Source organism: Budorcas taxicolor, chromosome 13 (assembly GCF_023091745.1).
Source record: "Budorcas taxicolor isolate Tak-1 chromosome 13, Takin1.1, whole genome shotgun sequence".
NCBI classification, from domain to species: Eukaryota; Metazoa; Chordata; class Mammalia; order Artiodactyla; family Bovidae; genus Budorcas; species Budorcas taxicolor.
The window spans coordinates 17,454,767-17,480,088 of NC_068922.1; the positions used below are offsets into that span (position 1 = coordinate 17,454,767).

Here is a 25,322-nt window from a genome sequence, read left to right on the forward strand (position 1 = left end):
GAAGATCAGGGGAGATGTGCAGTGACCCTAGTTCCAATGCAGGAGAAGTGCCCGTAAGTTGGAAAAGTTAAGGAAAGTTTGCCGTTACAGCCTTCGCAGATGCAGCGATGGCCACCTGGAATTCTGCGTCCTGTAATGGATATCTGCTGGGACCAAGTTATTTACTATCTAAACTTAAACCTCTGGGGATTCCCAGTGGCTCAGCAGTAAAGGACCTGTCTGCCAATGCAAGGGATGTAGGAGACACAGTTTGATCCCTGAGCGGGGAAGATCCCCTGGAGAAGGGCATGGCAACCCACTCCAGTATTCTTGCCTGGAGAATCCCATGGACAGAGGATCCTGGTGGGCTACAGTCCATGGGGTCGCAGAGAGTCAGACATGATTGAAGTGACTTAGCACGCATGCAAACCTTTAAGACACCTGTCAAGATGTTCTGGGTTCAGATACTCATTAAGCAAAAACTTGAAACAACAAGAATGAAAAAAAAATGGAAGTGTTTTGACAACTGTGTGGATGTGTGTGTCTTTAAAGAACACAGACTGCTCTGCCAGTAGAAATCTATGTGTCCATTACTATGTATAATTTTCATTAATTAAGAATAATTTTCTCCCCACTTCCACTAATTATTAAATACAGAAAATGCATTTACTTTGGTGTACCTTTGTCAGAATCAAATAACACGAAGTACATAAATACCAAGTACAGACTCAAACAACACGTTAAATACATTAAATGGTGTTTAATAAATGATCACTATGGCCCTAAGAACCCTACTACTCAGAATATTTGTCTTAATTTGGGGTTTGGGAAATAGTCGCTGTATAAAACTCTGCTATTATTCTCCAAAACATCTTGAAGACCGTTTTCAGGTCTGATCACTCTTATTTGTCAGTTTGTCTTATTTTTAACCAGTTACAAACAGACTCAGAGTCCAAAAAACTGCAAATATTTACCATTTCCACCTGGCCTCCTTTCAGTTAATACCATGCCAGCCGTGTGTGGGTCATTCTTCTAACTGTGGAAAGTGGATGGGTCAGGGCAACGTTTAAAGGAGGGAGACTGAACAGAAGGCTACTGGACCAGCCCATCTGGATTCAAGACAATTTTTGTGGTAGAATCAACAGGACTTACTGATGGCTGGGATGAGAAAGGTGAAAGGATAGGAGTTCTGAGCTTGTTTATTACACAGCAGCATTGTAGCCGATAACTTTCTGGTACATACCAAGTTATATAATACAGTGACATTTCAGACAAAGGAAAAAGCATACTGCAAGCATCCAAAGAGAAAAAAGACTGGTAAGAGATAATAGAAGATACATATATTGGTTTCTGCCTCTTATTCCCAGCACAGAGTTCCTAAAATCTTTTAATCTCCAAAGTGATAAGAGCACCAGGAGCATTTTTTTGTTGTTCTCATATTTGATCTTTGGCCCTGATTCCTCACCCAGGGCTCCTAGATCCCTTGGGATTTCCTGGGTGATAGCAGTGCCTTTTGTTCTAATGAGGTGACGCGGTGGGCTTCTGGATGGGGGGAGTGGAGTGTGGGGGGAGGGTGGTCACCAGAAAGACCCAGCCATGATTAGAAGCTTGGAATTTTCTGGGACTTCCTTGGAGGTCCAGTGGTTAAGACCCCGAGCTTCCACTGCAGGGGGCAAGGTTTTGATCCTTGGTTGGGGAACTAAGATCCTGCACCCAGAGCACCTCTCTGAACCCTGTACTTGGGGGATTCTGATGGAGGCTTAGTCACACAGGCAATATCTCCTTTCTCTAGAGAATGTAATTTTCTGCCCCACCCTGCATTCTCATTTATGAACACAAGGAGGCACTGGGAGAATGGTGCCCCTAGAGAGGGATGGAAGCTCCACACCACTTCCTGCATCCCTTCCATCTACACTCATCTTTTACCACATCCTTCAGAAACAAAGTGATAAACAGTAAACTATTTACACATGAGCTGTGACTGCAAAGGGAGGGGAAAAAATGAAATCTTCCATTTTCAGTAGGTGGAAGTAAACAGATAATTCCCAAAACAGAAGTATCAAAAAGTAGCAGTTCACACATCTAGAACCTTGGAGCTAAATTCCAAACAGCCAGAAGTGCTGAAAGTAGTTGCCTCCAAAGCAGAAATCTATGATACTTTTTAAGGGAAGGAATGATAATGAAACAACTAGCTCTTGTTAAAAAGGAAAAAAAAGATTTGGTGCATTTGCACCAACTTTACCAGTGTCTATCGCTGCAAAAGGGATTTGGATTTTTACGTAGTATAGTGAAATAATAACCCAATTATTGGTGTAATATATTGATATATAAGATCTTATGGAAAAACTCAAATGAACTTTTTGGCCAACCCAATATTAGTATCATCATGGTAGCTATCAGTTTAAAAGCATTTACTATATCCTGAACTATATCTTATCTATGTACTTTATACATACATTAATCCTATGAGATATTTTCATCCACGCTGTACGCTAAGGAAGCTGAAACACAAGGTAAGGGACTTTCCATGACTGCACAGAATTTGAACCCAGACAGTCTGGCTTCAGGGCTTGCGCTCAGTCCTGACCATCGCAAGTCATCTACACTAGTCAGGACTCTGGCTCCAAGTGTCAGAAACCTAGCTTAAACTGTCTTAAGTAAGAAGGCAAATATATTAACCCATGTAAACAAAACTGTGTAAACCCTATGTGTAAACATAGGGATAGGGTTTTCAGAGTTAACTGGATTAAAGGACTTGAACTCACAATTTTCTGACTCTTGTCTAAGTTCCTAGAACTACATGTTAGCTTATTTAAGCCTTATTTAAATAAGGCTTATTTAGATGTTGGTTATTTAAGGCTTCTCCAAATGGCAAGATATACATCCTCAGGATCTCTCAGTTGTAACCTTAGAGGCTGTAATTTAAAGAGAAAGAGAATGCAACAATGAGACAACCACTACACGCCTATCAGAATGGCTAAAATCCAAAACACCAACTCCCAATGCTGGCAAAGATGTGGAGCAACAGGAACTCCCACTCACTACTGATGGAAAGGCAAAATAGTACAGCCACTTTGAAAGACACTGAAGTGAAAGTCACTCAGTCATCTTGCGACCCCATGGACTGTAGCCCGCCAGGCTCCTCTGTTCATGTAATTTTCCAGGCAAGAATACTGGAGTGGGTTGCCGTTTCCTACTCCATTTGGAAGACAGTTTGACAGTTTCTTACAAAATTAAGGGTAACTTTACCATGCAATCCAGCATACTCTTTAGTATTTACCCAAGTGAGTTGAAAACTTATGAGCACACAAAAACCTACTCAGAGATGCTGACAGCAGCTTTATTCATCATTACTAAAATTAGGTTAGCAACCAAGATGTCCTTTAGTACAGGACTAAATAAATTGGTACATCCAGACAACAGAATATTAATCAGTGCTTAAAAGAGATGAATTACCTAAATCAGAAGGCAGCAAACTACAGCCATGGGACAAATAGGGCCCCCTACTTGTTTTGTAAATAAAATTTTATTGAAACACAGCCATAAAAACAAAAATGAGCTATGAAGCTACATTACATGGAGGAAACGTAGACTGCAAAGTGAAAGAAGCCAGTCTGAAAGGGCTACATACTGTTATGATTCAAACTATGTAAGATTCTGGAAAAGGCTTCCTCTCCAAGCTCTGTGAAATAGATCCGGAGAATAACTCTTATTGCTTCGCTGATGGTCATACGCCCCCCCTCCCTGGGATTGTCACTGTGGTCAAGAGGAGAATGAGGTAGATATGGGCCAGATCTGAGTGACATGCCCATTACTGTGGCTTGGGGTGGGGCAGAATTACAGGGAGGAAGAGGACAGTGATGTTTTATTAGCAGGGGGAATTGGTGCTGGGCAGAAAAAATAACAGTGGCTACACCTCACCTGTATTATGTACATATTTAAAAGTTCTTTGTTTCTTTTGAAAAAGGAAAAGAACACTTACCATTTTTCAGCTTGAAAAACGTGGTTCCATTGGAAAGGAGGATTAATGGAGAGAAAGACAAGATCAGGGTGAAAACAAGGAGAGAAAACAAGGGCTAAGAAGTAGAAAATGAAGAGAATTTAGGACAGTATACTAAAGGCCAAAAGACATGGCCTTTCCTGTGTATGGGCAAAATTGGTAAAATTAGTATTTCTATAAACTAGAACAATTTATTCTTTAAATAATATTCTTAGAGACAAAGATATGAGACCCAGTTCTAGCCAAGAAGATGGTGAAGGGATGTCCTGTGAGACTTCAAAGTTACTGTTTCTTTATTGGATAAGGATCTTTGCCTGCCTGTACTGTAGACATTGGACCGAGCTGTACAGCAGTCATTTGGCAAACACAAAGAGAAGACCCACGCCCTAATGATGACAGGACAGAACCTGTGTCCCTAAGGGCACTGCAGGAGCACGTCACTAGCCCTGGACTTCCTAACTCTGGACTCCTTGTAGATGAGGAAAACAACTCAAGCTGCTGCAGTTAGGTTCCTATTACAGGCAACAGAACACTGATAACTTAAGGGTCACAAATAGCTGTCATCACTTTTATCACTCAGTACTCTTGCCTGGAAAATCCCATGGGTGGAGGAGCCTGGTGGGCTGCAGTTCATGGGGTTGCTAAGAGTCGGACACAACTGAGCGACTTCACTTTCACTTTTCACTTTCATGCACTGGAGAAGGAAATGGCAACCCACTCCAGTGTTCTTGCCTGAAAGTACCATGGACAGAGGAGCCTGGTGGGCTGCAGTCCATGGGGTCGCTAAGAGTCAGACACAACTCAGTGCCTTCACTTTCATGCACTGGAGAAGTAAACAGCAACCCACTCCGGTGTTCTTGCCTGGAGAATCTCAGGGACGGGGGAGCTTGGTGGGCTGCCATCTATGGGGTCGCACAGAGTTGGACACGATTGAAGCGACTCAGCAGCAGCCGCAGAGAAGTTACAAGTTATGCGTTTAAGATGGCTGATGAAGGCTGCACTGAGAGGCTGTGGGAAGCAACTGAGTTGGGATAAAAACTGAAACTTAAGATTTTCAAATGATCAACAACACTTTCAACCAAATGACTAAATGAGTTAAACGTCACCCCGTTTCTTTTTTTTTTAAATGATGTGTAATAGCATGGCTTTATTTTGAAAGAGGAACAATTTCTTTGAATCCCTACTATTTATTCTTATTTAAGCCTTAGTATATAATCAACCCACTTCTAACAGTAACAAGAAATAAAAACCATAACAATTCTCATTAACCTTTTATTTTTAACTTAGTTTTACAGTAGAGAAACAGAAAAGTATTATCATTAAAAAAATACCATAGCTGTCAATCTTAAATGTTAAATGAGATTCTTGTTAAACAAAGCAGTAACACTACGTCCTGTAATTACATCTTTACTTGTATATACAAGAACAGTGTGCAAAGTGCTTTTCAAACTATAAAATAAGACTTTGGAATAGGATACAAATGGTTATCCCTAGGAGCTAGTTACCTCCAACTGCTTGTCACGAATCACAACTGCTTACATTCTTACTCTGCCTCTTATTTCCTTATATACTAAGAGAAAAGCCACCATTTTCTGATACCAGATAGAGGGCTAATTTTTTAGAATAATTCCAGATCCACAGGTTTAAATTTTATTGTTACATATAATTCAGTTACTGGCTTCAGTTTTTTCCTCTAAATAAGTAGAGGACAGCTTTTTAAAAGCAAATAATTGGTAGATCCATTTAGACAGACACATTTTAATCAAGATGGGATTCAAAAAAAAAAAAAAACACCAAGTTACATGTAAGAAAAAATCAAGGGAAAAAACAGTCTTCAGAAAAGCAAATCATATTCTTTCTTCAGGTAAACAAAGAACCACCCTCTATACTAGGGACAGATTGCTTTCTCTCTTATCAAAAACACTCTAAACACATGATGCTAAAGCCAACATCACACATACCAAGAATATTTAAAAATCATTTGATACTAAGCCTTTGAATCAGAGAAATCTTGGAAGTATAAGTAAGGTACATCTACATGAGCAGGGAGTTTCAAAAGGTATACAAGGATAATTCCAAAGAAAGTCTTCAAGAATCTAAATTACAGTCTTCTTCTTAGTCTATAGGTGGGGGGGTGGGGGAAATACTTAAATTTACATTAGTTGGGTGTGTCTTATTCAAATGGAAGTATATGGCCTGCTAGCTTTCAAATCCCTCCGATACCCCTTGAGAAACAGGTACGTCTCCAATATTATACCCCGAAGAAAAACTGAGGCACTAAGAGGTTAAGAGTCCAGTCTGTGTGGTTTATACCAGTTGCAGAAAAGTGATTTTTCATGTGTTTCCTTTTGACCTTTGTAAAAACAGTATAAATAAGTTTTCATTTTATATTTCAAAGCACCCTATGAAGCAGAAACAAGATATTCTCAGTTAAAGGAAAATGATTACAAAGGAATCCACGTGTATAACTGAATACAAATCTTATTAATGATCTGCAGACCCAGAACACACTGACAAACCTACTTTAAGCCCACTCTTCATCATTTCCATTAGTCGGTAAGGTCTATTCTGTGAATCATTTGTAAAAACGAAGCCTAGTACACAGGGCTCTGCTTTGTCATGATGCCTGAACGCTGAAGTCAGAGCTGTGCATGCCCAAGCAGGATCTTGAGCAGCCCACAGAGTGGGTGTGGAGAAGATTCTTCCGGTCTTTCTCCAGTAAATTGCATGGTGGTTCAGTGACTTAAAAAGACGGTTGATTTATCAGTTGAAATTCACTCCTGGTTTGCATACTTTCTCATATTTAATTTAGAAAGTTAAAAATACCCAGTTATAAATCTGTTCTCATCATCACAACTATACCTGGGAAAAGCAGCTTATCATTCTCTATGGGAGATAATCAGGTAAACATGTTACCAAACAGTAATTAATAATTTAATGTTCTTCAAAGTCAAGGGTAGGGGAAATCTATGCTACTTATCACCTAGTTGAGATTGATTATTCAAGTATCAGCAATATTAGTCCTTAAAATGTTTATCATTTGTGTAGTGCAAAATATATATGTGTATATATGTACACAAACCAAACTACTGGACAACAAAAATGTAATCATCACAAACTAGGATTTTCGTGTGAGCTCCACAATCGGTATCATCCCGAGGTTATCCAGGGCCAGTAGACTTCAACAAAATTTCATTTTCTTTAGTTCAGTTTTCTTTGAAAAGAGGAAAATAAACAAGGTCCTATGAGTATAAATGCAACCTGAACATGAGACACATCCATACCAAAGAATTTGCTGAATGGTAACGTAATAATAATACTCAAATTCAAAATAAGACCATGAAATTACAAATGATTCTTATGCAGTTACTTCAGGTCACTTAGAGCTCAACAGGAAAGATCCAGGTGCAAGTGATGACATTACCAAGTTATAGTTTCCAACAAACAATTTAAATGCATCTTCCCTGGGAGAGAGGTTCAAGAGGGAGGAGACATAGGTATACCTTTGGCTGATTCATGTTCATATTTGGCAGAAACCAACACAGTATTGGAAAGCAATTATACTTCAATTAAAAATAAATAAATTTAATAAATAAATGTACATTCCTCCTCTTATGGCTTCTAGAATCTCATCTACTTGGCTATTCCACAGTTCAGACTTTGTAAATTATTTCATAATTTTATCAAAATGAATAAGTTCTGAAACAAAAAACTTACTAAAACAACAAAAGTTTGCTAGATGCACAACCTGAACTGTTTCATTTAATCAACACATATTATGTACCTGATACTTTCTAGGCACTGTGCCAGTGACTGAGGATCCTCTCAGCCCTCAAAAAGCTCTGTTTAATTGATGGGATGGGGTGCCAAGGACATGTGAACCAACAACTCAGATATGTATAATGTGACGGTTTTACTAATAGCAGGGTCAGTTACCAGGGAAGGATAAACTTGTGAGCACAAGACATCACATGTGATCTGAATTCTGGGAAAGGACCCACAGCTGTAAAACTTCTAAACGCTCCTCAGCATCACAGAGGCCAAAATGGCCTGAAACTCTCATTACAGATTCCTCTCCTCTGTATAAGGGCTTCCCTCATTCACATGGCAAAGAATCTGCCTGCAATTCAGGAGACCCAGGTTCAATCCCAGGGTCAGGAAGATCCCATGGAGAAGCAAATAACTACCCACTTCAGCAGTCTAGGCTGGAGATTCCAACGGACAGAGAAGCCTGGCAGGCTATAGTCCATGGGGTTGCAAGAGCTGGACATGACTTGGTGACTACACCACCGCCTCTGTAGAAATAATCTTAGGCAATGCCTTGGCAGGGATGACCTTGTACATAACTGGACATTCTTTATCCTCTGCAGAAATATTATGTACACCTAGGTGTGACATTTTAAATAATCAGATGGATTTTCACATAACAAGAGAAGATTACTCATGGCATGAAGGAAAAAAAAACCCTGGAGGAACAGAATCGTGGGTGGTTGTAAAGACTGCCTGAGTGAGGTGTTAGCAGAAATGCTGACAGGGAGGTGCCTGAACTCACATGATGCAGATTGCCATACAAGGTCTTCTATAGATTTACCAAAAAGCACATGACTTGATCTATGAAACCCCTAATCATCAACTGTAATAGGGTAATAGACGTTAGTCACTGTTACTGTCTTCAGAATTAGGGGATTTTTTCCAGGCATTTATGAACTTTCTCTCCTTTTATAAAAAACTAACTTGCATAATAGGGGTATAGCGGGATAAGAGAAGTTACAAAAAATAACAGAAAAGAAAACAGGAATAGCATCCTGCCTTCCCCCAGCCCACTGAACTCTGCTCTGTCAGGAATGCTGAGATGCTTTCTGTGCCCCAGGAACCTAGGCCTGACTTTTTTTAAACATTTATTTATTTTTAATTAATTAAAAACATGCTTCCCTTCAAAGTACAGGCTATCACAATAAAGCTAATATCACAATAAAGTGAGACATGCAAATTTTCTGGTTTCCCAGTGGCTAGTTTACACTCTACTGTAGTCTATTAAGTCTGCAATAGCATTGTGTTTAAAAAAACTTGTACATTCCTTCAATTAAAAATTGTTCAGTCAGTAAGTCATGTCTGACCCTGCAATCATATGGTCTGCAGCACACCAGGCCTCCCTGTCCTTCACTATCTCCCAGAGTTTCCTCAAACTCATGTCCATTGAGTCAATGATGCTATCCAACCATCTCATCCTCTGTCATCCCCTTCTCCTCCTGCCCTCAATCTTTACCAGCATCAGGGTCTATTCCAATGAGTCAGTTCTTCACATCAGGTGGCCAAAGTATTGGAGCTTCAGCATCAGTCCTTCCAGTGAATATTCAGGACTGATTTACTTTAGGATGGACTGGTTGGATCTCCTTGCAGTCCAAGGGACTCTCAAGAGTCTTCTCCAACACCACAGTTCAAAAGCATCAATTCTTTGGCATTCAGCCTTCTTTATGGTCCAAATCTTAAATCCATACATGACTACTGGAGAAACCATAGCTCTGACTATTGGATCTTTGTTGGCAAAGTCATCTCTGCTTTTTAATACGCTGTCTAGGTTTGCCATAGCTTTTCTACCAAAAATGCTTTATTGCTAAAAAATGCTAACCATCATCTGAACCTTCGACAAGTCATAGGAATAACATCAAACTTCACTAATCACAGATCACCATAACAGATTAAAAAAATAATGAAAAAGCCTAAGATATTTCAAGAATTACCAAATAAGACCAAGAGACATGAAGTGGACAGATGTTGGGAAAATGGTGCTGATAGGCTTACAACTGGAGTGTCACAAAACTTCAGAGTTTAAAAACTAGAATATATGCAAAGTGCAAAAAAAAAATGAGACAAGGTCTGCTTATAACATTTTAAGACTAGTCTTGTGGACTTAAAACATCTGTTTTCAGGGATTTCCCTGGTGATCCGTGGTTAGGGCTCAGTACTTTCACTGACGTGGCCTGGGTTTGATCCCTGGTTAGCGAACTAAGATCCCACAAGCCATGTGGCTTGGTTAAAAAAGAAAGGTCTGCTATCAGTACTTAAGACTTAAGTCATGGACGATTCTAATAGCAGAATGACCAGGTTAGGTATCTGAGGGAATATGGTACCACTGGAGGTACCATCTTAGGAGGCTGGCTGTTCAGGGCCTAATTTTGAACAGGGCTACAGATGTTACTCTTCATAGCATGCAGAAAGAATGTTTTTCGGATACCCTGCAGAGTGATATGGGATCTCATTTACTTTTATAATTTTCTAATGTAACCTATTATATATAGAATGGATAAACACCAAGGTCCTACTGTACAGCACAGAGAACTATTTTCAATATTCTATTGGCACCCCACTCCAGTACTCTTGCCTGGAAAATCCCATGGGCAGAGGAGTCTGGAAGGCTGCAGTCCATGGGGTCGCTAAGAGTTGGACACAACTGAGCGACTTCACTTTCCCTTTTCACTTTCATGCATTGGAGAAGGAAATGGCAACCCACTACAGTGTTCTTGCCTGGAAAATCCCAGGGACAGGGGAGCCTGGTGGGCTGCTGTCTATGGGGTCACACAGAGTCAGGCACGACTGAAGCAACTTAGCAGCAGTAGCAGCGGCATGATAAAACATAATGGAAAATAATATAAAATATATATGTATAATTGAATCACTTTGCTATATAGCAGAATTAACACTAAATCAACTATAAAAAATGTACATTCTTCTATATTGGGGGGAAAAAAATCAAGCAGTGGACCTTATTACTTTTCATGTTAAAAAAAATTTTTTTTAAAGCTTAACACAGATAAGCAGTTACTTTACATGGGTATAGGATTATCTCAGTGTGTGCTTGCATCCAGATGCATATACGTTAAATAAAATCAAAGCCTATCCATGTCACATGGTACTTCAGCTGCTCTACCAAGAGTGGGCATTTAGCCATGTATTCAGCACATATTCACTGAAAGCCAGATACGTGCCAGACACTGTGCTAGAGCATGACATACAGAATGGGCCCTCTCCTGGCCACACTTTTCCTATCCTAAGAGGATTTTTAGATCTTTGTCTTCACTGCTAACACGGACCTGTCTCCTCCAAACCATGCACAATGTTCTTTAATCTTCTTTCCTATCAGACTAAAAACCTGATAAACATTGTCAGATTCAGTTCAGTTCAGTTCAATTCAGTCACTTAGTCGTGTCCGACTCTTTGCGACCCCATGGACTGCAGCACGTCAGGCTTCCCTGTCCATCACCAACACCTGGAGTTTACTCAAACTCATGTCCATCAGGTCAGTGATGCCATCCAACCATCTCATCCTCTGTCATCCCCTTCTCCTCCTGCCTTCAATCTTTCCCAGCATCAGGGTCTTTTCCAATGAGTCAGTTCTTCTCATCAGGTGGCCAAAGTATTGGAGTTTCAGCTTCAGCATCAGTCCTTCTAATGAGTATTCAGGACTGATTTACTTTAGGATGGACTGCTTGGATCTCCTTGCAGTCCAAGGGACTCTCAAGAGTCTTCTCCACCACCACAGTTCAAAAGCATCAATTCTTCAGCACTCAGCTTTCTTCACAGTCCAACTCTCACATCCATACATGACTACTGGAAAAACCATAGCTTTGACTAGATAGACCTTTGTTGGCAAAGTAATGTCTCTGCTTTTTAATATGCAAGGTTGGTCTAACTTTTCTTCCAAGAATTAAGTGTCTTTTAATTTCATGGCTGCAGTCACCATCTGCAGTAATTTTGGAGCCCCCCAAAATAAAGTCTGTCACTGTTTCCACTGTTTCCCAATCTATTTGCCATGAAGTGGTGGGACTGGATGCCATGATCTTTGTTTTCTGAATGTTGAGCTTTAAGCCAACTCTTTCATTCTCTTTCACTTTCATCAAGAGGCTCTTTAGTTCTTCTTCACTTTCTGCCATAAGGGTGGAATCATCTGCATATCTGAGGTTACTGACATTTCTCCTGGCAATCTTGATTCCTGCTTGTGCTTCATCCAGCCCAGCATTTCTCATGATGTACTCTGCATGTAAGTTAAATAAGCAGGGTGACAATATACAGCCTTGACGTACTCCTTTCCCAATTTGGAACCAGTCTGTTGTTTCCTGTCTGGTTCTAATTGTTGCTTCTTGACCTGCATACAGATTTCTCAGGAGGCAGGTCAGGTGGTCTGGTATTCCCATCTCTTTAAAAATTATCCACAGTTTGTTGTGATCCACACAATCAAAGGATTTGGCGTAGTCAATAAAGCAGAAGTAGATGTTTTTCTGGATCTCTCTTGTTTTTTCAGTGATCCAATGGATGTTGGCAATTTGATCTCTGGTTCCTCTGTCTTTTCTAAATCCTACTTGAACATTTGGAAGTTCATGGTTCATGTACTGCTGAAGCTTAGCTTGGAGAATTTTGAGCATTACTTTATTAGTGTGTGAGATGAGTGCAATTGTGTGGTAGTTTGAACACTCTTTGGCATTGCCTTTTTTTTAGGATTGGAATGAAAACTGCCAGATTAAAACATGCCTAAAGCCCCTCAGACAGCATATTAAAAAGCAGAGACATTACTCTGTCAACAAAGGTCTGTCTAGTCAAGGCTATGATTTTTCCAGTGGTCATGTATGGATGTGAGAGTTGGGCTATAAAGAAAGCACTGAAGAATTGATACTTTTGAAATGTGGTGTTGGAGAAGACTCTTGAGAGTCCCTTGGACTGCAAGGAGATCCAACCAGTCCATCCTAAAGGAGATCATTCCTGGGTGTTCATTGGTAGGACTTATGTTGAGGCTGAAACTCCAATACTTTGGCCACCTGATGTGAAGAGCTGACTCATTTGAAAAGACCCTGATGCTGGGAAAGATCGAGGGCAGGAGAAGGGGATGACAGAGGATGAGATGGTTGGATGGCATCACCAATTCAACAGACATGGGTTTAGGTGGACTCCAGGAGTTGGTGATGGACAGGGAGGCCTGGCGTGCTGCGGTTCATGGGGTTGCAAAGAGTCGGACATGATTGAGCAACTGAACTGAACTGAACTGAGAGCCCCTCAAAGCCAAAACTTTACTTCCGAATCAAACGTGGCTCCACCTCCAACCCCGGTTGGTTTGTTACACATGTAAGCAAGTAATACATAAAACCACTATCTCATCAATATGCAATTGCACAGCACTAAATAATTTACAACTTGGAAGGACTAAACACCCAGGATACATTGAAAACTGGATACAGATTCAATAATAATAAAACAGAAAATTAAAAACAGAGAAGTTTTCCCATTCAGAGACATCTGTCAACAACTAGAAGGCATACTTAGGAGGACTATTATATACTTTCACTAGTGAGGAACATTAAAAAATAATAATCATTTTAGAAGAACTGCAATTTTCAGAGACTAAGAAAAGTACAGTTCGTTTTTTCAGTTTTTAATAAAGTGACAAGCTGCTTCAACCTTAAGTGTGAAATAACACTGAAGTAATAAGCTTTACTTTTTTTTGTCCTGTGCCCAGTTTCTTTATTCTCCAGTACCCAACTTTTAACAAAGGAAAACATGAAAAAGAATTCTGAAATGCACTGCAAAATATATACACACTTTCCATTAGCACCACTGTTACCAGCTGCTTAAATTCAGCATAACCACCTACTGAAAAACAGTTTGGCTCTTTTTTCCTCCTGTTATCAGGGATGTTAGGATTTAAAACACTATATAGAACCCAACCATCACAGTAGAAACATAATTGTGTGGAAAAAGAAAGGATTTAAATTACGATCTGTATCTTAACAACTGAAATAACACATATACAGATGGCTTAGAAAGGGGGTAAATGACACTGAGAAAGCAGCTTAGGCTTCTGAAATCCCACCTAAGTTTCTGTAAGTCAGCAAGTATATTCCAAGAATGTTAATGTACCAGAAAACTTATTGAGTTCATTTATAAACATAAATCAAACTGTCATAACATAAGCAGAGAACAAAGAAGACTAAACTGAGGTCACGTGCATTTTCAGTTTCTCTACTATGAAGTACTCTCACTAGAGCACTCAAGAGTAGTAAGCTGTTTACCCCTGTGATGTAAGAGAAGGGTAAATATTTGGCTTTTGCTTTTGTTATCATGTGCAGTAATTAGAAATGTCAGTTCTTTGGTAGAGATACAACAGACACACAATTATTTAAATTGGTAGATTTTTTTTAAAAATGTGTTTCTACTGCACATATGTAAGAGAACACTTAAGATCTTACCACCAAACACCCCCTCTCTTTTCCCCATTGGTTCTGACCTAATGGGAAATGGTGACAAAACAACAAAAACATAAGTGAGGCCAAGAACGACCAACATTTGTCCATCTGCCCATTCAGGGAAAGTAATTCAGTTTATGTAGTGTCTCAAAAAATTGCTCTGAAGATTTTCTTGAACCCAATAGTTTTGGCCTCACATTACTCCTCATCTAGACAACCTCAGAGTACTTGCCAATGATTTTATTATTTTCCGTCTTATCTGAATTACTTCCTGGCATCCAATCTGGAATTCTGGTTCTCAAATTAGAATAAGCCCTACTTCTAGAGACAGTCAACCACCAGGGTGAACATTTTCTCAAGTGCCAGTGTCTATATTTCTAAGGTACAGAAAATGAATGCAGGCATTATTTTTCATCTGTTGTCCTTTAATATTAGCAAAGGACCTAAAATAAACATCAGACATTAAGAACATTATTTCTAAAAAAAAAAAAAGAACATTATTTCTCCATAAAACTTATGCCTATAATCAAGCATTTTCTTGTTGCATGAATCAAAAGTGTACAAATTCTTTAGATGCTCTCAAGTGAAAAAATTTTAATCTAACAAGTGTCTAGCAACCCACCAGATATCATTACCAAGGTAGTCGCAGTCTCAGATCAGTACAGGATGTTCAGTATGATGTTTAGTATCACGATTTATCTGTAAGATGGACCTATCTCCCTGACTACTGCTGAAAGCTCTGTCTGCTGTAGAAGAGTTTGCATACTGCTTAGAATACATACGGGCTTAGAATTATATACCAGTATGTAAACTGGTAATATAAACAGGCTCAGACAGTGAAGAATCCACCTGCAATGCAGGAGACCCAGGCTCGATTCCTGGGGCACAAAGATCCCCTGGAGGAGGAAATGGCAACCCACTCCAGTATTCTTGCCTGGAGAGTTCCATGGACAGAAGAGCCTGGTGGGCTACAGTCAATGGGGACACAAAGAGTTGAACATGACTGAGTGACTGACTAACACTTTCACTTTTTTCACTGTAGAATTTTAAAACTATCCTATTACCTTCTCCTTCTTTGGTAATATAAATGCACCAACCACTGGGCAATAAAAGGCCATATGATAGCGAAGGTTAATGCACCAGGAGACATCTCGAAGGGCCACCAAGATGGTCTCTGAGAAAATAAAATAAGCTGGTCACCAATCTGTCACATGTATAAACTTAAAAACACATCTAGTTCATAATTTTTAAAATACAACAACTAATAAAAGATTTCATTCCTCCTAGAGGGAGGGAGATAATTTTAGAGCATAATTCAGTAACGTAGACTTTCAGAAGTGCTTCAGACTTACAAGACAAACATAGGTATATAATTTTTTAAATCTTCTACTTTGTATAGTAGTGTAGCCAGTCAACAAACAATGTTGTGATAGTTTCAGGTAAAGAGCAAACAGATTCAGCCATACATATACATGTATCCATTCTCCCCCAAACTCCCCTCCCATCCAGACTGCTACATAACTTTGGGCAGAGTTCCCTGTGCTATATAGTAGGTCCTTGTTGGTTATCCATTTTAAACATAGCAGTGTGTACATGTCCATCTCAAACTTTCCCTTCCCCCCACCCTTCCCCCTACCCTTCCCCCATGGCGACCAGAAGTTTGTTCTCCAGGTCTATGATTCTCTTTCTGTTTTAAAACAAATATATTTTAAACCTCAAAGTTCAAAATGGTAAATATTATTTTGAAAACTTTAAGAGTATCATATAATCTATATTTATTATAACCTGTTTGAAACCCTGGCGCTCAGATTTAAGAAAAGAATTTCTTACCGGTGAAGTGGGCTGATTACTGGTCTGTAATGCTGATGATTTTGCCTATAAATACAAACAGTGATTTAGCTTTGACAGAAAGAAAAAATACAGTACTTTTTTCCTATTTCCTGTCTTTTAAAGGAAGCCTGAAATATTAGTTTATTCTCAATTTTTCTGCTAATTATGATTATCCTGAAACTCACAGTGACCAAATTAAAAGTCCCTAAAGTTGCCAGCCAAAGAGTTATCTTTGGCATTTTATGTTTTATAGTAGTTCAAATATAAAATTATCAAAATAAAACCTCAAATTAATGAGCTATTACTTCTTTTACATTCTTTTTAAATTAACTACTCAACATTTCTTAATTCCTTAAATTCCATATAAACTACCAACTTACAAACATTCAAGGAGAACTGCAGCCCTGATCATTAAGAATGTAAACATGTAAAGATTAAGCGAACCATATCCAAATATTTGTTTTGGAAATTCATGATCAGCTATAGTAAACCACAGTGGAGGTCAAATTATAATTTTTCCTTTCTCTCTGCTTAGAAGTTTTCATCTTAAAAAATAATTTACATTAAAAAATGGGGACGTTAGTGTATTGCCCCTAGACCATTTTAAAAAGAGGTCAAGATAGAAGACCATGCTTACTATAAAACGATGACACTTCAATGATGGACTCTAGGATATTAGTGCCTAAAACTGTACTATTCAATAATTCTTATTCTCCTATTCTTCTTCATACTTCCAACATGGTACTACTAATTTTATAGACTGAAAATTCCCTATTACTTTAAGTGGTATTTGGCTTTTGGCACAGTCTTTTCTGAAATAATATTTTCAAAAGTAGATCCTTTTAAAAATCATTAATCTCCACTGATGTGTATAAATCAGATTTATTTTAATCTAACAGCAAATAATTACTGTGCCCCCTACTTGGAATGAGGCTCCACACTTATGCAGTAGTAAATAAAATAGTTCCTACAATCATGGTGTTTAATAGTCTAACAGGAAAGAGATATTAAACACAGTACCAAAAAAATCACACATTTAACATTGAAAAACCATTTTGTAAATTGTTACTGTGTACCATTTTATGCTTCCAGAATCTCTTTCTTAGCAAAACCATTCAAATCAGTGTATTTGAATATTTTTCTCAGTGTGTTTGAATACACCTCTTGATAAAACATCATCTGAGCCCTGTTCCCTAAAAATAGATTCTTACTTAACTGCTAAAATAAGGTTTGGGTATCATTTGTGTGGTCCATTTAAATCAGATTAAGGCAGATTCCAGCTGCACACTGTTTGACAGGATCAACAGCAGATAAGACAAGGCAAATGCAGAAGCCCACCTGTGATGCCGCCAGCATCTCCAGTTTGTGGAGTCTCTGGAGGACGTTCTGCATGTCCTCCTGCAGGCGCATGAGCACAAGCGCGATCTGCTCGTTCAGGCTGCCCCTTGAGCCTCTGTCCGAACCCCAGCGTTCCCCATCACCTCCACTTCCCACTTGCCGACCCTTGCTTCCTTCGCTCAAATGCTGCATCCTGTGCCCTATTTTAAGAGACCAAAATAAATTACTTTTTGGCTCAGTGGTAAAGAAGCCACCTGCCAATGCAAGAGACACAAGTTCGACCCCTGGGTCGAGAGGATCCCCCAGAGCAGGAAACAGCAACCCACTCCAGTATTCTTGCCTGAGAAAATCCAGGGACAGAGGGGTTCAGTCCATGGGGTTGCAGAAGAGGGACATGACTTAGCAACTAAACAACAACAACAATCATTTTTATAAAAGTAGAAATGGTGGGGTTTGGGTTTTGTTTTTTCATTTTTCCTTTGTTTCTTTGAGATCTAATGGAGTGGAAGCAATAATAAAGTACACAAAGTAAACTACTAAAATCAAAGAAGTTGACATAGGTGGAAACTTCCATTTACACTTACTGTTTTTTTTGCCAAAGTTTTATAATGTACCTAATAAACTAATACACAACTCAATGTATATAATATATAAATAATACACATATTTGGGTACGTTCTTAAGAATGATTTACTAATATAGTAACAAGACTGAAAAATATGAAAACTGTTTCTCTTAGAGTACTGAGAGCTACACCAAATAGCCATGTTTTCTTATTTGGTCATTGTAAGCCTCCCAAAGTTTTTTAAGTGAGTTTTCTTATAAATTCCATCATACTTACAGACATATGGAAATCTCACTACTATTAACACATGGTTATCTATCCACTCATTTTTTCCCTACACATATATTTACAGAACTGGCATTACCCCTTATTGTAATTTTGTGTACTACTTTTTTAAAAATATGAATATTTGTGTGTTCATTACAAATTTTATTTTAAATAATAAAATTTTATTCCAGTCCCAATAACACTGAAATGGCTACATGAATTCATTAGTAAGACGAAGAAGTAATTTACTCAGTTGTTCTCCACTTTTGGATAGTTTGGATGACTCCAAATTTTTGTGATTACAAATAACATTGCAATGAATATTTTTGTATATAAATTCTTGTCCAAATTTCTGTTGATTTCTTTAGGTCAGACAAATTCAAAGAAGAATTTCTGGATGAAAGGACAACAACCCTGTTGTGGTTTTTAATAAATATTGCCAAGTTATTTTTCAGAAAGACTGAAACTTTTGTTTGGTTGGTTCTTTTTTTTTTTTTTTTTTTTTGGCTGAGCTGCATTGGGAATCCTAGTTTCCCAATCAGGGATCAAACCCATGCCCCCTTACACTGGGAATGCAGAGTCCTAACCACTGAACTGCCAGGGAAGTCCGAAACAGTTTTATACTGCAGTGCGTAAAAGGCACTACCATGTTACCTTACCCTTGCAGAAATGGGATATCACAAGTTTTACATGTTTGCTTATATAATGTGTAAGTTTTCAACATTATTATAGGGGAATTCCCTGGCAGGCCAAGGGTTAAGACTCCATGCTTCCACTGCAGGGGGCAGGGGATCCTGTATGCTGCATGGCACGGCCAAAAGACAAAAATAAAAAAAGAGGTGACAGGACACACATTTGGCTACCTTAAAGAAGTGTATAAAACATGTGGAAATAGACATGTTTTCCCCCATATCGTCAAAGAATACAGTGCTATGCCCTGTAGAGTCAAAGGAGAGAACCAGACATAAAGGACAATGGTCAGATGTTCTGAGGATAACTCTCAACACTCCCTTTGCTAAGGGACAGTCCTGGTGCCCCTCCTATCGAGAACCTCCCCATTGCATTAATTCCTTTATAAAAGCAGTGAGAACAAAAAACAAGTGCCACCTACCTCTCCCTCTCCTAATGTTAGAGAATTCCTCACTTTCTCCAGCCCGTTTCTCGCGGTGCGGGGCGCCACTGTTACTCCCGCCGTCCTCTCCCCCACGCTTTACTTCACCTTTGCCTTCAACTGCTGCTACCTGCATGTTCCCAGGGCTGCCATTCCCAGGAAGTACTTGAACATCTTCAGGAAAACCAGAACTTTCCAACGGTTGACTGAGATTACCACCCAAGTAATAGGAAAATGGTCCATTGTTTGATATAAAGCCGTCTAAAGACTACAAATGGAAAACAGTTATACGTCACCAAGTTCTTATGACAACTGAAGAATTACTGGCTTTATAAAGCGGTTTTTTTAAATGTTATCATAGACAATATTATTCTTCTAAAAAATGTCAACTCATTTTCTGCCTCCCATCTGAAGGGAAGAAATGGGATGGAGATGATGCATCTATGAGCAAAGAACTGAGATACTTGGCAATGAATTGTTCTCATGAGTCATTCATCCAAGAAACATTTAAATACCTACAGTTAATGTGTTCAAAGCACTGTAAAAACATTGTAAATCAATTATACCTCAATAAAGTTAAAAATAATGAATTAATGAAATTAAAAATTAAATAAAGTGAAAAGAAATTTAGGAGGAACTGTGTTAGAATACGGGTGGGGAAAGACTGGGGGGTGGGATATATAAACAAAAAGTATAAATACAACTGTCAAAACCAACTTACTGTCACCAGGAAAAGTTGTCAAAAAGGAAAAATAAAATTCAGGTACTTTAATGGTTTTTTCCAAAATTCACTTTCAATACTAAATCTTAACTGAAATTTTAAAAAGTATTTCCACTCAAAATTTCAGTCTAATACGTCAACGTGAAGAACAGATTTGGTTAAGTTATTCAATCTTCTTGACTGTTAAATGTCTCAGACATAAGGACTAGCATAAGGAATTCACCTTCTGCCTCCCATCCCACCTCTCTCAGAATATTTATAAATGTAAATACATTATAAATTATAATATTTAAATATTTTGAATAGTCAGAAAGTTTATATATTTTTAAACTCACAAAAAAGCAAAATACAAGTGTTTAAACATTTTACAGGTATGTTTTCAAAGTGGTGAAAAGCATACACATCTGTTATTAGCAGAAGTTATGCATGGAATTTGAATATATCACTTTGAAAACTTACCAATTAAAAAAATGTTATTTTTACCTCTTCTTGCCCAAATTGCTCCATAGAATCACAGTAAACTTCACTGTCTGAATCACTTGTCAAATGCTGAATTCCTGAAATATCTTCAACATGATCATTGTTTACATCTAAATATAAACAAATGTCCAGGTAGAACAGTTATTCTCTAATTGAAGAAAAGTGCATTTCATTTTCAAAACTAATTGGCTCTATATTATTTTCATATTGGGATAGAAATATGAAAGTTGATTTATTTTAACTTACCAAAAATTTAAATTCAATCTAATTTTATGTAAAAAGATTACAAAGTATTTTATCATTGAATTTTACAAAGACACTGTCTAGATCAAGCTTATAAAAACCTAGTAACACATAAGAAAAAAACCGACTACCTGCTAGGGCCCTAAATCTGGGATGCAACCGTTCATATTTGGTTGTTATATTAAGAAATGGTATTTCTTGGTTTCTTAAGTGAACTGCAGCAATGTCAATGATTCACTATATACATACTATATGCTCATCCCTAGAGCCCTAACTTATGAAAAGACTGTAACTTACCTTGCTGACTTGAGAACAAAAGTGTCATATAATTAGAGTATGAGTTAAAAGAAACATCAGTAATAAAAGCAAAAATTTCCAAGATTTTAGTTTAAAATGCCATATAAAAACACAATAAAAAATGTCTCAAGAAAAATATAAGCCCCAGCCCTAATTCAGTCTTTCACTGAAAACCCTAAGATGTTACTCATAAGAGGTTTTTTAAAGTTCTTAGCTGCTCCTAAATATATTAAATTACTAAAACAGTATTTTATTCATAGGCAAGAACCCAGAGAAACAAATTTTGACAGGGACAGTACCTTGGTGAACGCAGACAACAGTTTTTCCAGTTTGCTCCAAGTTTTCATCTACAGATTTTACTTCCTCAGTGCATCGGCCATTCAGGGAAGGACTGGCATGAATGCTGTTCTGTACGCCCTGCACAAAGCTGTCTTTATCATAGCCATTAGTGACAATGATTTCCAAATTCTTATGGTCTGCAGATTTCTTCATCATTTTCTTATCTGTCATGTGAAAAGGGAGAGAAAGTTCACTACAGGAAAACTTCTGTACACTATGTTCTAATATTGGGTAGTCATTCCTCTAGCCTAAGATAATCCTTTTGAAGGGCTTCCTACTTGGATCAGGGAGACAGGGTGCTCCTTGAAAATGGGTTAATTACATGCTGAGAGCTCACCCAAACTGTTGGTTTCAAAACTGCTTTGGTTGCATGTGAATCTCCTCAAATCCCTTTCAAGAGTTACTCTCTTAAGGTTCTTTCATTCTCTCAGGCATAGGCAAATTGCTTTGAGACCCAGTCAAACTAAGAAGTCTACATAGCCAATAAAAAGAGCCTTCAAAGAAGGTATTACTTGTCAGACTTAATCGGAAAGTGAAGGCAAAACTAAGCTGTATGGTTTGTTTTAGTGTCTTTCCGCCCCCCCTTTCTAAAACAATCTCCCGAAGAATCACTGGTACTCTTCCTCACAAGGCTCCCCCAGTGCAATACCCCATGATTCCAACATTCCCTGCTCATCAGAATCTCTGCCTGTATCCTACTCTCTGCACCCACGCTATTCTCGACAAGATATTGAGGGTTTAACTTGTCTAATGCAGCATTTCAGGCACTACATTTACAGGAGTGACCTATCCTTCTTAGCCTTCAATTCACATCAGCCCACCTATGCTTAAGGCTGGCTGTCCCTGAACTTGTTGTGAACTTTTTCTGGAGTCTCTTGGTCCACAACAAACCTGGTTAGAGGTCAAGAGTCCAGGCCCTCCACGTGCCCTGATCACACACAACGCCAAATTAGTCCACACCTCTCCACAGCCTTTCATCTTAGTTAATGCAAAGTGATCAGCCCATTGCCCAAAGATTACCGCTATCACGTGGTTCTGGTCTTTTTGTGTCTTCTTGGGCCTCTTCTTCCTCAGATTCAGCTCCACTATCACTGCTTTCAACTTTACCATTAACAGTTTTGGCATCTGGAGTAGAAGCTAGAACATTACCAAGATCTAAAATACAAAATGACCATTTCAACTTTATGCTGTAGCACACAATCATGTTGCAATTTACAAATAATACCTTGTGTAATTCACAAATAACTAAGAAAATAATCTTGAAGAAAAAGTTAGAATGTTAATATATACTTAACAGTATTATTTTCTTCAACTATAAATATATATACATTACATTAATTCCTCCAGTTATCTGTTCACAACAAAATGGTAACACTACCTTAAATTCTTTCTAAACAAGGCAGACGATAAATTATTTTAACACTGATCAAACTGTAAAGGTAAGAGATGAATGATCTTTATACACAATAAACGAAAAGACAGTTGTTACATACATTAGCATGCTGAAAACATAAACACCTTTGGCCCTAAAAGCACTCATGAATATTATGGTTGGACTGCATTAAAAAGTTTTTTTTTATCCTTTTATTACCTATAGGGCTTCAGGTGCACAAATTACATTACTATGTCTTTACACAGTAAATGGAAAGCTAATCTTTTTTTTTTAAGCATGAGTTTAAAAAAAGAAAAAGCATTAGTTAATCGGATCAATCACTTAAAAGGGACAAATTGTCCTATTACCCAAAGTCATACCTTGAGAGTAAATACATCAAAGGTTCTCAAACAGTATCATGGATAGGAATCGCCTGAGATCTAGTTAAAATGCAGGTTCTGAATCGGTAAATCTGGGGTAATCTAAGATTCTAGATTTCCATAAAGCTCCTCAGTTCAGTTCAGTTCAGTTGCTCAGTCGTGTGCGACTCTTCGCAGCATGCCAGGCCTCCCTGTCCATCACCATCTCCCGGAGTTCACTCAGACTCATGTCCATCGAGTCAGTGACGCCATCTGGCCATCTCATCCTCTGTCGTCCCCTTCTCCTCCTGCCCCCAATCCCTCCCAGAATCAGAGTCTTTTCCAATGAGTCAACTCTTTGTATGAAGTGGCCAAAGTACTGGAGTTTCAGCTTTAGCATCATTCCTTCCAAAGAAATCCCAGGGCTGATCTCCTTCAGAATGGACTGGTTGGATCTCCTTGCAGTCCAAGGGACTCTCAAGAGTCTTCTCCACCACCACAGTTCAAAAGCATCAATTCTTCGGTGCTCAGCCTTCTTCACAGTCCAACTCTCACATCCATATGTGACCACTGGAAAAACCTTGACTAGACGGACCTTAGTCAGCAAAGTAATGTCTCTGCTTTTCAATATGCTCTCTAGGTTGGTCATAACTTTTCTTCCAAGGAGTAAGTGTCTTTTAATTTCATGGCTGTAGTCACCATCTGCAGTGATTTTGGGGCCCAAAAAATAAAGTCTGACACTGTTTCCACTGTTTCTCCATCTATTTCCCATGAAGTGATGGGACCAGATACCATGATCTTCGTTATGTGATGCCAATGCTGATGGTTACTGGACCACATTCTGAGACACTGGGGATTATATTTCCATAACTCTGAGATATAAGTGGCTCTTGGCCAAAAACTGGTCTTCCTCCACAAACATCTGAGCTTTATTTTCAATTATACAGGTCCCTTCTGGATGCTTCCATGCATCTCAAATAACCTATTAAATCTCCACTCATCTTTAACAGTCAGGCTTATAGCCTTATTTAAATCTCTCTAATCAGTAGCAATAAAAAGTAAAACTTCAGCTCTATAGTCAACACTGAGCTCTGTTCCCTCTCAGAGAATCATGATTATAGCACAGCTTTTGAATCTCCCTTACTCTTCCCCTGACAACCAGAAAAAATAAATAAATAAAAACTGACGATAAGTAAAATACAGAAACACCCACCACTCACAGGCACCTTCAACAAAGAAAGCAACAGGGAACCACCTAACCCCTCTCATCAAATGGATGTTTGTTAGCGAAACACCAGACAGCAACAAAAGCAGCCCCGTATCACCTCTTTGATGAGAGCTGCAGAAAGCATGAAGAATTATTAATAAGAGCTACTCAACATCCAAAAATCAACATAGTACACCGTGCTGCTGCTGCTGGTGCTAAGTCACTTCAGTCGCGTCTGACTCTGTGCGACCCCAGAGATGGCAGCCCACCAGGCTCCCCCTTCCCTGGGATTCTCCAGGCAAGAACAATGGAGTGGGTTGCCATTTCCTTCTCCAATGCATGAAAGTGAAAAGGGAAAGTGAAGTCGCTCAGTCGTATCCAACTCCTAGCGACCCCATGGACTGCAGCCGACCAGGCTCCTCCATCCATGGGATTTGCCAGGCAAGAATACTGGAGTGGGGTGCCATTGCCTGCTCCCGTAGTAGCCGACTAAAGGACAAAACCCACATGATTATCACAATGGATGCAGAAAAGGCACTTGACAAAACCCAACACTCAACAACATAACACTGAAGAAACTGAGAATATAGGAGAAATTTCTCAATCTGATAAAGGGGATTTATGAAAACTTACAACTAGAGTCATACTTTATGTTAAAAGACTGAATGCTTTGTTCCTAAAACAAGGAACAAGACAAAGATGTACTGTAAGTTCTACCTGGGGCTATCAGGCAATAAAAACAAATAAAAGGCATCCAGATTGGAAAGGAAGAAGTAAAATGACCTCTGTTTGCAAATGACATGCCCTCACATACAGAAAATGCTAAGTAATCTACCAAAACACCTATTAGAAATAATAAATGGTTCAGTAAGGTTGTAAGATACAAGATCAATACACAAAAATCAATGTATTTCTACAAACTACCAATAAACAATCCAAAAATGAAATTAGAAGAGTCAATTTACAATAGCTGCAAAAAGAA

General features: G+C 38.6%; 1 protein-coding gene across 1 annotated transcript in view; it reads right to left on the reverse strand.

Annotated features, from left to right (window-relative positions):
* Window positions 1–5,323: 5,323 nt before the first annotated feature.
* The window catches only part of ACBD5 (acyl-CoA binding domain containing 5), a 30,451-nt gene continuing 10,452 nt past the window's right edge, over window positions 5,324–25,322 (reverse strand). Inside the window, exons 7-14 of the mRNA XM_052651380.1 lie at window positions 22,423–22,557; window positions 21,363–21,566; window positions 20,527–20,633; window positions 19,323–19,590; window positions 17,380–17,579; window positions 16,042–16,086; window positions 15,276–15,385; window positions 5,324–7,193 (exon numbers count right to left, since the gene is read on the reverse strand). Coding sequence (XP_052507340.1) covers window positions 7,181–7,193; window positions 15,276–15,385; window positions 16,042–16,086; window positions 17,380–17,579; window positions 19,323–19,590; window positions 20,527–20,633; window positions 21,363–21,566; window positions 22,423–22,557 — 1,082 coding nt within the window. The 3' untranslated portion in view covers window positions 5,324–7,180. The remainder of the gene's footprint in view (window positions 7,194–15,275; window positions 15,386–16,041; window positions 16,087–17,379; window positions 17,580–19,322; window positions 19,591–20,526; window positions 20,634–21,362; window positions 21,567–22,422; window positions 22,558–25,322) is intronic.